The sequence below is a fragment of the Chiroxiphia lanceolata genome, chromosome 6 (assembly GCF_009829145.1).
Source record: "Chiroxiphia lanceolata isolate bChiLan1 chromosome 6, bChiLan1.pri, whole genome shotgun sequence".
NCBI classification, from domain to species: Eukaryota; Metazoa; Chordata; class Aves; order Passeriformes; family Pipridae; genus Chiroxiphia; species Chiroxiphia lanceolata.
Genome location: NC_045642.1, coordinates 62,167,827 through 62,185,577, shown reverse-complemented (window position 1 = coordinate 62,185,577; position 17,751 = coordinate 62,167,827). Strand labels below are relative to the sequence as shown.

Sequence of the window (17,751 nt, the reverse complement as noted above, 5' to 3'; positions counted from 1 at the left end):
GGGAGGCCCTGGCACAGGTTGCCCAGAGAAGCTGTGGCTGCCCCATCCCTGGAACTGTCCCAAGGCCAGGCTGGACAGGGCTTGGAGCAACCTGGGCTAGTGGAAGGTGTCCCTGCCCACGGCAGGGGAGTGGAACAAGATGAGCTTTAAGGTTCTTTTCAACCCAAACCCTTCTGGGGTTCTGTGAATTTAGCAGAGACTCTCCCAGTGCCTCTGGCACAGCCCAGCCAAGGTCACCTTCCTGCACACCTCTAAAGACTCGTCAGGAGCAGCAAAAGCACAGAACTCCTCACCCACTTCCCCCCTTGATGCCCCAACAGACAGCAGGGTGGGGGGTGTTGGTTCAATCTTTGATACACAGGATGAAAAGATGCCTGGACTTGCGAGTCCAGACTGGCAAATATCCTTTCCTGCAGCACTAATTAACTCACCCCCAGAATCCCTGTTTAGGCTCTCTCGTTATGTAATGACCACATAAACAAATTAACATTATAAGTTCATTTGCACATGAAAGTGAGTCTCGAGAGAAACGATCACATTTGAAAACCAATTTCAAAGCATGGACACTGCCAGGCATCTCACCATGACTCATTACAGAATCCACCCGTGGCCTCAATCCCTCCAACATTTACTGTCAGATGGCAACAGTTTTCATTTAATAGGCTAAATACTGAATATTCAACCTGTCCTCTAAACAACAGGGTTTGTTTTTCTCTTGCTGTATAGAGCTCTTGTTAATGTCTCTCTATACAATTCTGAGACCAAGGCATGATACCGGTGTGTGGACAAGCAAAGGGACCAATAATTGTATTTTCAAGAACTATTTTATAATGTGTTTCAGGATTTGGCTGCTCATTAACAAAGAGAGGGACTTTCCCAAACATTCTAGGTTAGCCTATCTGTAGCAATGATGACTCCAAAAATGTCACCCTCGGTCCTTAGCTCTTAGAATCTCAGAATGGTTTGAGTTGGAAGAGATCTTAAAAATCATCCAGCTCCACCCCTCTGCACCTCCCACTAGACCAGGCTGCTCAAAGCCCATCCAACCTGGCCTTGAACAATTCCAGGGATGGGGATTAACATCCTCATTGTTTCTGCCCCCAAAAAATAAGCTGCTCAGGGCTCAGTGTCTTCTCAACAGCCAGACTTTGTTGTCCCTGTTCTCCCACAGACATTCTGTGTGGCCCAGAGTACAGCACCTTCGGGCCCAATGTGTACTCACACACTGAAATCACAGTAAATAGGATTTCAAAAGCCTTCATCTACATCTGAATTCCCTCACAAATCTTGCTTTTGATCTCTCCAGCTACATCCTTATTGTCAAATCAGCTCAAAGCTGTACCAGTGCTAGAAATCCACCCTGCTGGCTGTTCTTAAGATTTCAGTCCTGCCCCGCTCTGGCTCTGTGTCCGTAGGAGTTCTCCCACCAGGCACAGGGAGGAGGGTGGAGTGGCTGGCTCACACTCCACATCTGCCTCTCCAGCCCATGTGGATGAGGGCACAGAGCCAGTGCCTCCAAGACTGTAGGACTAAACTGCAGGAAGGAGGCAACAGCAGCACTGAAGATGCAGAACTCTCTGTGAAATGAGAACAGCTCCACTTCACCTCCCAGCCGGGGAACGGGGGCTTGGACTCTACTTAGAGACCCTGGAATGGGGCCATCCAAGGAAATAAAAAAAGGCTGTTGAGTGGATGCCTCTATTCATCTATTCTCCCAGTAATACAGCTATACAATTTGTTTTGTACTCCTGAACCAAACAATTGCACATTCACAGTTGGAGGTGGGGTATAAATATTGTCTGTAGCTGATCCCTTGATCCCGCCGGCCTCGCTGAATTAATCACACTCGTGGATCAATCCAGGATTTGTTGCTGGCAGAGCAGATGGCCAGGCAGACTGCAGTTGTGAGCAAGGCAGGCACGTTCTCCTTCCAATTATCCAGCAGCATTTTCCAACGGCGGATATTTAAAATTAGACATCATTTTGAAGAAATGCTAAATCTCTCTTGTTCTCTTCAGCTCCATAAGGGCACAAACCCCTAATTTTTGCTCTGCTTCCATCCACTAAGGCCTCAGTGAAAGTGTGGGATGGCTGGTGCCCCCTTCCCTTTCAGCTGAATGTTTTCTGCCCCAGTTTCTTCTGCTGTCTTCCCATTTCCCGCAGAAGAGAGGTGACAACACCAGCTGCTGTTTGGCACAGGGATTTCAAGGGTGCATTATATTAATTGCTGAGCCGAGGGCTGCAGGAAAGGGAAGAGAAGCAGCATTCATGGGACTCATGGCACGGAACAGCAGGAACGGGGGTGACAGTGTGTGCCTTTCAAACAGCCCGGATGGGACTTCCCCGTCGCAGGAGTAAATTTGCCGTGAAAGACAGACGTGCTGTTTTCCCAGTGTTCACATCTGTTCTGCATTCAGAGTCCTTCTGGATGATAATTGCTCCTGTCTCCTCTCTGTCCCCTGCTGAGGAGCTGCCAGAGCTGTCGGGGGAGTTTTGGCCGAGCTCCATCACGTTCCGTAGGAGACGTCTCACACAGCTCCAGAGGTGAACAGGGTTAACCCAGAGAGTGTTTGCAGTCCTTGGAAGAATAAAACACGACAGGAACAATCCAAAGGAGACGATCCCCCCATGGTGGAGCACAATGGACTGCACTGATTAACCACATCCATGCAAATGTGTTGGAATCATCTCCTTCACTTCATGGCGCGTTAGAGAAAAGACGTGGAGGTCAGACAGAGCAAGGCGAGGCTGCACGGGAATGCTGCACATCCCTGCAGCACACAGCCTGTTGTCCATGAGGATCACATCATTTTAGTGGCACACAGAGGAACAGCAGGCATGGAAGAAGGCCTACAAGACCTTGTTGGGGAATGGTGGCCACATTTACAGAATCACAGAATGGGCAAGGCTGGAAAGTGATTCATCTGGTCCCACCTCCGTGCTCAAGCAGGGTCATCCCAGAGCATGTTGCACAGGATTGTGTCCAGACATATCTGGAATATCTCCAGTGAGGGAGACTCCAAACCTCTCTGGGCAGTCTGTTCCAGTGCTCGGTCACTGCACGGGAAAGAAAGTTCTCCCTCACATTCAGGTGGAACTTCCTGGGCATCAGTTTCTGCCCATTGCCTCGTGTCCCGTTGCTCAGCACCATCCTCTGACACCTCCCTGCAGATACTGAGGGACATTGATTTACCCTGCAGAGAATGTTACCAAACTGAGTTACACGTGCAGAAGCCAAATCCAAGAGCTCCAGCACTGAGATCCATAAAACTCCCTGTGCAGGCTTTCCCACAATGAAGCTGAGCATGACTTTTTTTAGGCCTTGGGGATCATCACCAAAATTGCCCCATCTGTGCAAACCAACAAGTGCAGGGGATGACCCACCTGCCTCACGTCCTGCCTTTTGTTCCAAGGGGTGAGGCCCACCTTAAACCCTCACCTCTGCCATACAGGAGTCCAGCTGAACAAATTCCAGGCACTCTTACACACCTCGGGTGCGTCCCACAGCCCCACCAGCTCTTCCCCTCGAGGCTGCTCCGTATCCCGCTGTTCTGCCTCTCAACGGCACCACTTCAGTATCTCACCTGCTTGTGCTTGACTTCCCCACCCTCACATGCACCCAACAACATGGCAGGACCTTCACCTGTGAGGAGCAGTGAGGAGCTTTGGGGTCCCAGCTTGTACTCCAGTCAATTCCATGACCCGTGGGGGACATGGAGCAGTAGGCACGGGCAGGTCACAGACTCCAGCACACATGGGCAGCAACTGCCCCAGCTCCCATCCCTGGAAGTGTTCAAGGCCAGGCAGGATGGGGTTTGGAGCAACCTGGGATAGTAGAAGGTGTCTCTGCCCATGGCAGGGGGTGGAATGAGATAATTTTTAAGGTCCCTTCCAACTGAAACCATTCTATGATTCCTCTTCCAGCTCCTTCAAAACCAACTACATTTCTTCTCCACGTTATCCCCAGAGATCCTGCCACGCCAAGGGATCTCCTTAGAAAACTCCCAGCCCTGGGCAAGGCACCTCTTCACACATCTGGGAGAGAAAGCCCCAGCTGTGGGATACTATGGGTACCCAGCAGGTTTGTTCTGCAGCCTGGAGGTTTCATGTTTTATTTCCCATTCCCTTGTCTGGTTTGGACTTTAATAACCACTCAGCTGCCCTTTTCATCTGAACTGTTACAAGTCAATGACCTTTCCTGACTGGAAGCAGCTGCCCTTCACTTCATATCCTTGGATGTCCTGGCAATTCTTTTTATTCTGCTGTTGCTTTTACTGTCTGTGATCTGGCAGTACCAATAAACCATCGCCTCATTTCCTAGTGAAGCACTCAGTGATCACACAGGTGACCTTCCCCTCCCATGGGAGAGCTATTTATTCCTTTTTTCCTCTCCTTTACTCAGCTGTTCTGCAGCACCATTCTTCTCCCACAGCAGTTTTTTTTCCCAGAGATTTTGTCAACAGATTTCGTTCTGACTTTGGTGACTGAGGTGCCATCCAGGAGCCAGATGTGCTGCAGCAGCTGTGCATTTTCTCCCTCACAGAGCTCTCACACCTGGGAGCAAAGGGATTTATTTCTATCATGCCTAATTTGTGGCCTGTTAATGCTGTTCTTCAGTGTTGGCACAAACAGTGCACGTCAGGTACCAAGGCTGAATTCCTTGGATTACCTTGGGCAGTTTTTTTAACAATACAGGAAAAAGATCTCCAAAGATCATGAAAAGAAGAAACAGCAAATAATGAGGAAAATGAGTGCTTTGATCAAATTATTCCAGTGGTTTCTTGGGCAGGAAAGAGATGAGAAGGAAAAGTACAACTAAATTCCTCTGTCTCCTTCAAGCCTTGGGGTCCCCTTGACAGCTACTCTGACATTGTTCAGTTGGCTCCTGCACTCTATGTTGCATTCCACAGCTCCAGGAAGCTGAGAAATGGAGGGAGATCATACCAGCATTCCCAGATTTTCCCTGTCAGACACCCACGTACCACCCTGCAATTAAAAGAGGCCAACACAACCTCTTAATGAAACATTTTATTTAAACCAATACAAGCACCATGCTTAGCAAAAAAAAAAGATTTGGTTTAAAGTAAACATGCAGTGTGAACTAGCAGAGACTAAACAGCATATGGAAGTTGTACTGGTTACTGGTATTTTCATGGAACTGCCAAATTCTCAGTCCTGGCCCTGAACCTCTCAGACCTTGTACAACAGTGATTTGGGACCGTGGAACAAACGCAGGAGTTTCACTGAGCCCCCTCTCTGTCCCACCACGGCTCTGTTTCACAGTCATTACATGTTGTACCAAAAAAATGTTGCATGATATTTATTTCTGGAGCGCACTGAAGTGAGGAATTGAGCTCTCTTGCTTCTGCCTGTTTGAGTCAGGCCCCTGTCACCAGTTTAACATCGTTTCTGGACCGGCTATTTTACAGTTAAAGATACAAAAATGGAATCCTGGTACAAGTGCACAAGATGCTCCTTTGGAGAAGTGATAAAGGTGTCAACACCTCCATTATTGCCTCCTTTGATAGATCAGAATAGCATTCATGATACTAGAAATACACTTAAGCCATCAAAATACCAGCATTTACATTTTTTGTTAAAAATATTCAAACACTACAAGTCCATTTCATGGGCTGACATGCAAACTCATGCTTTAATTCAGCTTACCATCAATGAACTGGACTACAGGAGCTGTGACCCAGCCATCTAGTCAATATTTAAAGCAAACCTGATTAATTGTGGCAGAAGTCTCCCTTGGAGAGACCTTTAACTCCAGGCCAAGGATTTTAAGGCCGACTTACTAACCCCCGAAAAATAGGAGCTCCCAATGGAAAATGCTGACTCTCAGACCTTTAGCTACAAAGGCTCCCACAGGTTAATTTGTGTTGTCCTTTAGATCCCTCTTCAGAGGTCTGAAAATGTAAGAGAATTGTGTGATTACAGTGGAACATACTGGCCTGGACACGGACACATCTGCCTCCCACTGAGCTTGGGGGGGCAGCAGCACAGAACACACAGTTCTACAGATAAGGTGGGAAAAGGATGGTGGGAAAACAAGTAATATTGGCGCAGGAAAGATCTGGACATAATTAATGTCTTTGCTTAGTCAGGTATTAGCACTGCCTGTATCTCAAGAGCCCAGCACAATTAGCAGCAGACAGTTGTGTCAAAACGCTGCACGAAAACCAAGGAGACCAGGAACAAGCCTGGAACAGCAAACACCCTCTGAGTACCTGCAGCTGCTTCCACAGCTCAGAGAGGGGAGGGGGTACAGCTGCCAGGCAAGGCTGGCTGGAGAATAATACTGGTGGGCTGAGCAGCACCAACATCACCTCTCAGGAGAAACTGGGCTTTAATTCTCACAGGGTCTGTTGCTCTCTGCAAACAGAGGGGCAGCACCCAAGGCAGAAAGGGCTTAAGTGGAGGCACGAGAACACGTGAAGTGGAAGAACTCTGCTGAAGATGCAGCTGGAAGGAGCAGCGTTTTCTTGGCCGAAGGTGGAGCAACCCAGAGGTGAAAAGTCAAACTGAACCATCTGACTGCAGCAGCTCCTCCCTTCCCTCCTGAGACAGGCCTCTGGTACAGTTATTTTTGTGCAGACCTGTGCAGGCAGCAGTTGGCTGCTGGCAGCCCACCAGTGTACAAAGTACAAAGACGATTAATCCAGTTTTCCCCACTGCAAATCAAGCTGAACGTTCCAAGCATCAGCTCCCCTCTCGCCCACGCTGTACTTTGACATGCCTCACCTCCAGCTCAATCCCAAAAACACCCAAGCTTCCTGCTGTTTCCAGGCTGATGCTTGGAATGACGCTATCCTTTGAGCCAAAGTCTTGTTTATACAATGTTTGTCACAAAAGACATTGTTTTTATTGATTTGCAGTACAGAATGATCAAGCAACAGTTTCATAATCAACATCTTTTCATCCAGGGAAATGAAATTGTTTTTCCAGTTCACTACGTTAACACAGGAATTTAATTACAAGCATTTCTTTCCCGCACCGAAAGATCGATTTAATTGGATCATTCCAACACGTATTTTGAAAAGCTCCTCTCAAGTCAGATTTATATACAAATAAATGAGCAATAACATCAAACTAAGAAGAGATTTACCAACACTGAGGACCTTTGCAAATGGATTCCTTGTGATCTTGCAGGAATTAGTGTTTTAACACTAACACAGGGTACGTTCACAAACGAAAAAATAACCCCTCTTCCAGCAAAGGTTTCACAGCATGAAATACTGGCCTCCAAATTTAACACTGCATTCCTTCCCAGCGAGCAGATTGGTTGGGGCAGCTGTATTTTAAGGTATGTTATCAACAGGAAGCTGCTCTTACGCAGATACGTGTTCAGCAGCACAACAAACACAGCGAGAGACTGTCCCGTGAGTGCTCCTTCTGCCACGGCACGGGCTGAGCGTGTCCCACGTCAGACAACTACTCTAGTCAATATAAAACAGACCTGTAAAAAGACTGGTCACTTATAAAAGTTAAATACTATTTTCACATTAGAAGATCTGCTGTTTTCAAAGAGATGAACCGTTAAGTCGATGAGAATCAAATGATCGCTTTATGCAAAAGCTTCATCTGGAATGTAATTTTGACCAACAAGCGGTTAAGAAAGTTAAGAGATTTGTAATTAAAGTACTCAAAAGCTACGTGTGGCCAACTTTCATAACAAAAGAGATATAAATCATTCATTATCATGAAAAGCTTTAACCTCCTGACTCCTACAAATGGAGCAGATGATTGGAATTTCAAAGCAAAAGAGGTTGGCTTTTTGTTTTAACAGATGTCAGCTGCAGCACGAGGCACTAGGAACAAATGTTGCTTGGATTTTTTTAACAAAGTTTTTACCAAATTTGTAAGAAGTGGCAGTGTAAAATTCTCAAGTCCTTTTAAAGCTAACAAATGAAAGGCACACAGTATCACCAGGTGTTCAGATAACAGGAAATGAGCAGAGGTAAACTTCTCAACAGTGTCAGAAGTTAGAGATGCAAGAAGAAATCTGGTATGAGAAGAACCAGAGTTGTAGTTCAGCCCTTAGTTATCAGCTAGTTCCTGTGAGACTGTATTAGCAGGAGAACTGGACAGTCAAAGCTTTGCCCTGAAATTTAGAAAGATTGACTCAGGCAACTGAGGAATTACTGGAATGACAAAAATTAGTTCCAAGAATTTGAGACAGTTCACATGGACTCAATGGAAAGATAAATGGATGGATTTGCTGTACAAGGATTTTGTCTTTTTAATACCAAATGATTCCAGGGAGTAGTTTTCAAAACTGAGAAGACATTAAGTCAAAAAAATCTGAAAAGTAAGTGACAGTACACAAATTCTGCATATAAATGGCTAACGTGTGTCATCAGGATGCAGTTGTAGCTCAGAAAAAGTTAGCGTCAGCTTCCAAATGATGTTTGTACATAGTTATAAATCCAGAACTGAACTATTTTAGTCACAGAAATATTAGTCACAAGAGTGCAAAAGGAGTCCCTGCAGAGGAGTATTCCCTTTTAGCAGGTACAAATAAGGAAACACCTGCAAAGATTTGTTACTTCAAGGAGACAGACCTGCTATTCTTTGCACAAACTCTGCACAAGAGAGATACTGCAGGAGACAGCTGTGAATACAGTGCATTGCTGGGATGTAAGTATTCATGTCTGGTTCCAGTGTCACCAGGATGGTACATAAATACTTAGTACAGAGGTTTTCCTTAGTGGAAGAAGCCCAGTTTCTCACGCAGCCACTCTTCAGTGAGGTCTTCTGTATTTCTGATTTCGAATACCTAAACAAAAGGGCACGGCATCAATTCCCGAGGGGGTGGCACTGGGAAGGGATAACAACACAATGCAAGCAGCACCTTCCACACACTTTGACTGAGCTGCAATGAACCAGTAACAAACCCAAAATGTTCAGGTGCTTTCTTGAAAGGATCAGATCAGTGGAAAATACACAAAAGTACATGGCAATGAACAAAAGTAACCTATTCCTAGGCTTCACTCTTCTCCTTAATAATATGAGAACAGCACACACACTACATTCTAAAATGACCCTGGAATGGCACCATCTCACATGCATTATCTCAGCAGGATTGTGTACCTGAAAAACACAATTTCATCTCTGGGCTTATTCAAACCCAAAGTTCAGGAATTTTGCTCAGCCCAAACCACAATTACTCTTTCTTTGAACTGAAATAAATCCATAATATCCAGTTTTTACCTGTAAAAAACAAGCCTGGGATATCTCAAAATAGAAAACTTGTACAAAAAACAAACCCAAAAATCACAGAATCCCAGAATGGTTTGAATGGTTTGGGTTGGAAAGGACCTTAAAGACCATCTCATTCCACCTCCTGCCATGGGCAGGGACACCTTCCACTATCCCAGGTTGCTCCAAGCTCCCATCCAACCTGGCCTTGGACACTTCCAGGGACAGGACAGCCACAGCTTCTCTGTGCAACCCCCCAAACCAACCTAAAAACCACCAACCCAAAGCTTTGTGAAGTCTTAAACAAACCTTGAACACAGCCTTGAAGCAGATAATAAGACCTCTTTTAAATTCCATGTGGGCAAGTAACTGGTTGTGGTTTAGGTTTTTAATACCCTTGAAGAGAAGCCACGTTAATTGTGCAGTGCTCACTGGAGTCCATGAGATGCCCACAGATGGATCATCTCGTCCAAAGAGTCAGAGAAGTAAATTGTACAAATCCACAGAGCTTCAAATTGGAGGAACCCCAACATTCAGCATTATAAGAACAGAACAGCTTAACAGAAGCCAAGCTAATATGCAAGTCACTGAAAAAATGAGAGGACTCAGTTGAGTCACATGCAGAAATCACACCAGGAGGAAGTCACAGCATGAGCCAAAATGAAACACAGCTCAGCAAGTGGCAAGAATCAAGTACATTTAAAGAGCAAGCAAGCAACCCCAACTGGAGACAGGCTGTCTTCTCCAGCTTCAGAAGGAAGATGATCATGGACCTCTATATCCGCTCCTGGGCTTGCATTCAAAATACTTTCAGACTGAATTTCTCCTATTTCAGAGGTGAAAGTACCTCCAACTGAGCTACTCCCCAGGCTTTCACCTTCTTCCTACCAGCCCTTCTCTCTCACTTACTTGAAACTGTCTTCTCTTCCTCCTTTCTATCACAGTTCTCAGGCCTCCAAGATGCAGCTTCTACAGGGCTAAAAAAAGATTTCTTGGGGCTGAGCTGATTGTTTCCACCATCTTATCTTCTGCTTCCTTCCCATTTACTCTTGTCAACTTGAGGTCTACTTTAAAACAGAGAGGTCTTTTCTTACAAGGTACAGCTGGAGGAGGTAGAAGTCCGAGGCCAGGTTGGACAGGGCTTGGAGCAACCTGCTCTAGTGGAAGGTGTCCCTGCCCATGGCAGGGGTTGGAATGAGATGGGCTTTAGGGTCCCCTCCATCCAAACCAGTCTGTGATTCATAGTTCTCTCTCTGGCCCAGTAGACATTTTTACTGGGATGTTAAAGGACTCAGCAGGATAAGGAACACCTAAAGTGAATGCTGTTGTTGGGGAGTGGTGAAGTCATTTCACATGCTGTGAAGTGACTACTGACTCTATTAAGCTTTCCTGCTTGAAGCTAAAAATTTAAGGATTCTAGGTGCCAACTAAGCAGAGATTTCAAAGATCTCCACAATGAAAAACAGGTGACATTTCTTTTCTAGGATATACATACACCTAGGCCTGGTGAGTGCAGTGATTTCTTCTGGTCTCAGTACTGGAGGAACCACGCACAGGAAGAAATTGTTCAGCACTTGGCACATGTTCCTTGTTCTGCAGGCTTTGCTGCAGGCACACAGCCCCAGAAAGCAGCTAAACTGATCTGCTTCACAACACACTAAGCCTTCAGTCTATTCTTCCCATCAATAAATTCATTCCCAAAAGTAAAGCCAGCCAGTCCACCAGTAGGTATATTCATTTTTGAGGACACTGTTCTTCCTGTACCCTAAACCACCAGAAATCCCCCCCACACTCCTCCTTCACTCTTCCTAAACCAGATTCTGTTCACCGTAACCACAAAGACTCACAAAACTCTTTTTGCCATCGGTTCAAGCAAGACTCAAAACATCCTCTGCACCCTGGACAGTCATTTCAGTAGTCAGTTATACCTTAGTGAGTTCAGCTGTCTGTACAAGCTTATTCTTGCTGCCAGCATACATCATCTGCTGCTCAGGCTTACATCCTGTAGTTATGAGGGGAAAAAAGAGGGTTGGATTAGTTGTTTTGACTGCCAACACTTCAGAAATAAGATTTTTTTTTTTAAATTATAAACTGAAAACTGAAGACATTCATAGGAAGATTCTCAGGTAACTTCAGAAGAATATGCTCATTAGTTGCTAAAGTGTTTTACATATCTAGTTACTCTAGCTCTGAGTCATGAGGGGTAAAACAATGCAATCAGTTTATCTTCTTCCAGAGGATAACAAGGATAATCCAGTAATACCAGCAAGCTACTCTATCACAATACAGAACACAGATGGAAGTCCCAGGAGCAACTCAGCTCTGCAAGCCCAAACCAAGTCACAGGTTATTTGGGTTGTATTAAAATCACACGTTTCCCTGCCCAGGTAAGTTCATGTTGCAGGTTGCTGTGACACAAGCAGAGGATGCAACTGGCTCAGTACAAACTTGGGATGATCCAGGATTACAGCCTGTTTCTCCTGGAACTTTCTCCAGCACTTTCACCTGCCCAGATGTGGGTTAGGGAGCCTCCTTTCCTCCTTTTCACCCACAGCTGTGACAGCCCTTCAGCCCATCACATCACAGCCCTGTTTGGAGGCATCCTCTGCTGCTGCCCATTGCATCCAGGCCCCAGGAAACCCTCCTCTCAAATCCCATCCTCACCCTCTTTACACAGTCCTGTTCCTTTCGTGGACAGAATGAAAGGAATAGGACTCTAAGGTCCTCAGAAATAAATGGGTTCCCGTGTCCTTCTGAGATGAGGAATTTCTTCCCCTCCCAGTCACTAATATCCATGAATAATAGCAAGACAGACAGGTGAACAGAATCCCTTGGGAACAGAGGTGGTACCTTCCAGCCCCCTCTTCACTCATTTCCTGAGCCTTAGATGGTCATATTTTGAGGATTCCCCAAGATTTGAGGAGAGGGTGTCAGGAAACAAGTTAAATTAGGTTAAAACCTACATGAGTAGATGCAGAGTGCTCCAGGCCTGTCCTTTACAGGAGGGTGTTGCTGAGCACAAGCTCATTTAGGAAGACACACCTTTTGGCCCTCTAAGCAGGAAACCAACACTCCTGGCTCAGCCTTTGGAAACGGAAAAGAGAGAATCTCTTCTATCATACATCCCAAGTGCCCCAAATGTGAACCACAAAGGCAGGAAAACCTCCTTGAGAGCATTAAGCACTCAATTTTATCTTCCACAGCAAATAATGTTCCCAAATTTACATCACGCAGTAGCTACCAATGACAGTGTTCACTCACCAACTGGACTGGAGAAGATAAAGCACAATGGATAAGAAACTCTTCCATCTTCATGCTGGTACTTGTAACTATACACAATAAATGTTTTTTCTGAGGTTAAAGAAACTAAGAAAGTGATTATTAGGATATAATCCTTGATCTTGATGCAGGCAGAAATCACTGTTGCATTTCAGAAGATGTTTTAATTTGATAATAAAAGTCTCACTGTTCTGTTTTCACTTCCACATGTGACTTTCAGAACTGACCCTGCCTTGGTGTGAGGGTTGTCTCTTAGTAATGTTTCACATCAGGGCTAAAAAAACACCCTCACATCGCAAAATATTCCTCTCCCAGCTTGGTAAAAAGACTTCCCACACACCCAACAGGGTGGTTTTGGCTTAATGAAAGCCCAATTCTTTCTTTGCTGACCAAGCAGTTTGTTGTTTCAGGTGTTTTCCTGAATTTGAACTGCAGTGTTAGCCAGGACTTCTGTTCTACAGCCTCCCACTGCACTGTGGGCATGAAAGGAAAGATTCAGCACAGCACATGGAGTAGTGCCAGCCAGCTCTGGAGGCTGATGGAGGCAGGTACTTCCTTCACTTACAACTTCAGTACCCCTTTTATTTCATTAGTTAAAGAACAATTTACTTGTCCCTCTGTTGTTCCTTTTTTTTTTTCTTCCAAACAAGGATTCCTCCCCAGATCACGTGCCCACAGCAATCCCAGAATCAGTAACTGCAGCAAAACAACAGCCACATCCTAAGAAAGAACCAAAACACATCCTGAGTTACACAGACACACTTCTATATTTAGAAGCAGCCACAAACTGGTACATTTTACTCACATCTTTACATTACCAGCAGCGTGGCTTGGCTTTACTTCCCCAAACATTATATAGTCTAAAAGGGAATAAAATCTCAGGAAAGGCTTAAATGAGTCATTGTTTCAACGAGTGGGACAACAGTTCAGTGCACCCTGAGAATGGATCCCTGGATTATCTCACAAATAAAGCATCAGTAAAATCCCAGTACAGCAAGTACTGGCCTAAAAAGGTGAAGTCCAACGTTTTGAACAGCTTCCAGCAGTGAGTAAGACCAAATGGCAGCAGCATGAGAAGGATATCGAGGTTGTCTCTCAGGCAGCTCATCTTTTAGCTCATCAGGAGAAATACCCTGGTGACATTAAACACAAGCAATATTTGAGCAAATGGTCCTGCACTGGAAGGTTAAAGCAGAGCAATGGACAGTGAAACACCTGGGAGATAGGGAGAGGTACATCTACAGGTGAACTGGTAACGACCTCCCAAATTACTAGAGCAGTTTGGGAAGACTTGTGTGCCAACAGAGTCCTATGACTGAACACAGAATTAACGTTAGCATGAATAATCACCCCTATTTTAGGCATAATGAGTTTAGCAAACACTTTTGGCTCTAGTTGGCTATGTTGGCAGCTACCACACTTTGCTAACTCTAGTGCTAAACAGAAGTGAGCAAGCACACACCAAAAAGTATGTTAAAATCAGCTACATAAATGAAAAATTTGAGAAATTCAGTCCTTCCTCTTTCAGCAATCAAAAAGGAGCCCCCATTCTATTTAAATTTTATGTTAACTTCTACATTCTAGGGAACAAGAGCTATGGTTAATGCTCAAATCCCTGGGAAGGATTTAATTTTGCCCTATGGACCATTAAGAAACACCACACACTGGGCTGACCTTATTATGCCACCCATCAAATTTAGAGTCTGCAGGGGATTAGCAATCCTGCTTCTAATTGATGGCAGACCAGCTCAGAGGCAAATGTGCAGATCTACGTGGAAACACAGCAGAAATCTCTTCAAAAAGACAGCAGGTGCCAAAGATGCTTTTTACATAGTTAAAACAGCTTTAAAAATAACCTTTTTTTTTTTTTTGGTGTGCAGTTAATTAGTCAACTCAATTGCTTCTGCATAGTTTCACTATTAATGGTGCTGTGCTTTACATGCAGAGTGACCATGCATTTAAATAAGCTCATGACCCAAATTAGATTAAGAGTTTGATAACAATTTGAAACTAAGGCAGTACCTTAGAGACAACAATATATTGCAGGCTGAAGATACTCTTATTTACAATTCATTTAACAAACCTCATGCTCCTCATCCAGCACCACCAACTGCTTATCCTTGTCGATTTTCACTATAAATCAAAATAAAACACAGATCAATGTTGTTTTCAATCGATTTATACAATGGATGCAGAAGCTTTTTAGCATTCAACAATTACAGCCCTTGTGATTCTGCTTTGCTTCTTCAGCACATCCCATGACTTCCCAAAATCATTTCACAAACAGTGGTAGACTCTGAGCCGTAATTACATATAAATACTCTGCTAAGAGCAGATGGAGTCTTGTCTCATAAGAACAGCGCTGTTTTAGTGTTAAAATCACAGGCAGAATTGGAAGTACTGCGGCTCCTACAACAAACATCCTCTTGGCTCACATTTACCTGTCACAGCAGCAACGGCACAGGGGGAGGAAAAGAGGAGACAGGACTTTGTCAGGCAATTTTTGTCAGGCATGTTTGGAACTTACTTATAATGGCAGCATTGTTGGTCTCCTTGCGAAACCGGAATTTTCTCAGTTTCTCCACCAGGTCTTCGGCAACATCACAAACCACCAGAGATTCACTCTGCAAAAAGGAAATGGCACAGGGCACAGGGAGAGATAAATCTTTCTGGAAAGTAAAACAGAGAAGAAATCCCTGTGTCACACAGATGTGTGCACAGACCCTGCTGAAGGGGGCCTGCATGCACCTGTACAAAGTTTCAGAACATCACATAAGCCAGTTCAAAAAAACCAAAAAAACACATTAACAGAACATTTATCTTTTTAAATATCCCTCCTCATATCCCTATGAATATTTTATTAACTCTTTCTGAAGTGGGATTATTCTCGTAGCTCTTAGAAGTAAACTTTACATTTCAGAAGCAGATTTTATACTTCTACACTTAGAAGTAAATTTTACACTTCATTTGCCAAGTCCTGAAAATAAGGGAGCCCCTTGGAGGGTCAGTAAATGGGGTGAAGTAATTTAAGCATTTAAAATAATAGGAGCCACTATTAGTATTTCAGAAGAAGATAGTGATTAAGGGTCACTGCTTACTCACTGAACTTTTGAGATTTACACACGAAGCATTTAAGACATTTTAACCAAAAAACATGCAGCCTTTTTTCCCCCCTTGTGCACACCAAGTCCTCAGCAGAGATGCCCAGATAACATATTAGTCATCACACTGAAGATGAGGAAGGAAATCATTATTTCACAAGCAGCCATGCAGGTTATCTTGCCTTGCACATGCAATTTCTGAACAGCACCAAGCCAACCACGGCCACTTCCTGAGCCACGTTTTGTACACACAACCTCTGTATCCAAGAGGTTTGTGCCAGCCAGATAAAGAAGAGTTATTTAATATCTGCAGCTTGTATTGTATTTGCAAACTCCTAAGGCATCAAGGCTTTGGGGCCAAAATGACTGCATTTCAAGGCTTCCCTAAAACAAATTCTTCAGAGGAAAAAACCAGTGCAATTAAATCACCTATTAAATGCTCTAATAAAGTGCTCTTTCGTTGAGACAAATCACTGCTCATAAATCAGAATAAAGTCGCTGGTTAAGCTCTCAGTTCTATCTCCCTGTGTTCACCATTATTTGTGAGATTTCCCTCAAAAAGCAGAGGGGTGGCTCTGCTTCCCCACTTCCCGTATCCCTGTTTGCTGTCACTCCTGAAAAGATTTCCACCTTGACCAAATCCTGGCACAAATTCTCTGCTTCCTTTGGACAGCTGGAGAGGAAACCAGGCTCTGCTGTGACAGCACAGCTCGGGGACAGCATGTGCAGCCTCCCTTATTTTGCCTCTTTTCCCTAAAGATTGTTCTTGGCTCCCTCTGTTCCAAACAGGTTGGACTCGATGATCTCAGAGGTCTTTTCCAACCTAACTAAGTGATTCTGGGAAATGTCACTAATATCCACTCTCACTGATTCAGAAAAAAAAATATTAAAAATTATTTAAAAAACAGCAGAATTCAGGGCTGCATTTCACAGCCGAAGTTACATTTTGCATGAGATGTCGCTAATACCAACTCGGGAAGTCTCTATTAAAAAAAAAAACACAACAGGATTCAGGGCTGCATTTCAAAGCTGGAGTTATACTTTGTATGAAATGCTCTTTCCTGAAGGAAGACTTTTTCCCGTTCCTCTGGGCTCAGCAGTTTCTCCCAGCAGACAAGCCTTGCCCTTGCTCCACCTGTGCAGCCACACAAAAACAAATCCCCGAGGGAATTCGAAGGAAAACACTCGGTACCATCAGACTCGGGCTGTTTATCAGGGCTGAGCCGGCTGCCCGGCGCTTGGCTGAATAAAAACTGGAGGAAGCCAAGCCAGGATTGCTGCACAGACACGGGCACAGCTGCCAACACCACAGGGGGGATTGATGCTGCTCCCTGCATCCCCCCGGTGGATCCCCCCCGGGACATCGCTCCCCTCACCATCTGACAAGGAGACGTGAATTTCCCAGATGTGAAAGCACTCTCTCCTTTCACCAGAGACGCACAGAGCAGAACAACCCAATGTTTCATCCAATTTGCCTTGCAAATTCTCCTTCCACAGGGGGTTTACCCAAACCTTCACCTCCCCAAACCTTCACTACAACCACTTCTTCCTTCTTCCACAACCAGTCCTTTACCCATTAACCAGCACTAAGGCAAACTACCCCACATTTATCCATCAGCCCTTGTTCCAACCACATCCACAGCTCCAAACCCAGCACTCGGGCGAACGACTTCCATGAGCAACAATCAGATGTTCTTTAGCGAATTAGCTCAAAACGCTACCGGGACGCGCAGCGACCAGCTCCGAACAAGCCACCAATCGCTTCACAGACACATAATCAGCTCCTCGGAGGTCACATCACGCGTTTCCCTGATTACTCCACCATTTATCCCACGAAACGCTTCCGAACCACTTAATCATGTATTACCTCGGCGGGCGGACCCCCCTCCCGGCCGGTTTCCCCCCCGATCCTCCCCTCACAGTTCCCTCAGGGTCTCCCCGGCTTCCCCCTCTGAGGGAGCGGCGCGCGCTCCCCCCTCACCATCGTGGCGCGCGCACCAACCGCCGCCGCTCGCGCGCCGCCGCCGCCGCCTCCGAGCCGGGCTGTGCCCTCCGCCCCGGCACCGCGCATGCGCGCCGCAAACCCCGCCCCCTCCTCCCCGCTCCCACCAATTACCGCCGCTCGACCCCGCGGTGGGCGGGGCGCCGTCACGCCCCTACGGGTGAC

General features: G+C 45.4%; 1 protein-coding gene across 5 annotated transcripts; it reads right to left on the bottom strand.

Annotated features, from left to right (window-relative positions):
- Positions 1-5,013: 5,013 nt before the first annotated feature.
- GMFB (glia maturation factor beta) lies at positions 5,014-17,658 on the bottom strand. Of its 5 annotated transcripts, none has more exons than XM_032690129.1 (7): positions 17,566-17,658; positions 15,011-15,107; positions 14,567-14,616; positions 13,567-13,616; positions 12,466-12,548; positions 11,133-11,206; positions 5,014-8,782 (listed from the first exon to the last, which is right to left on the bottom strand). In XM_032690129.1, the coding sequence occupies exons 1-7, from the start codon at positions 17,653-17,655 to the stop codon at positions 8,711-8,713; spliced, it is 516 nt and encodes a 171-aa protein (XP_032546020.1). In that variant the 5' UTR covers positions 17,656-17,658; the 3' UTR covers positions 5,014-8,710. The 5 variants fall into 5 exon arrangements, with proteins under 5 accessions (XP_032546020.1, XP_032546024.1, XP_032546023.1 ...); XM_032690133.1 differs by having other exon boundaries at positions 17,583-17,635; XM_032690132.1 differs by lacking the exon at positions 17,566-17,658 and adding an exon at positions 17,505-17,547.
- Positions 17,659-17,751: the final 93 nt, after the last annotated feature.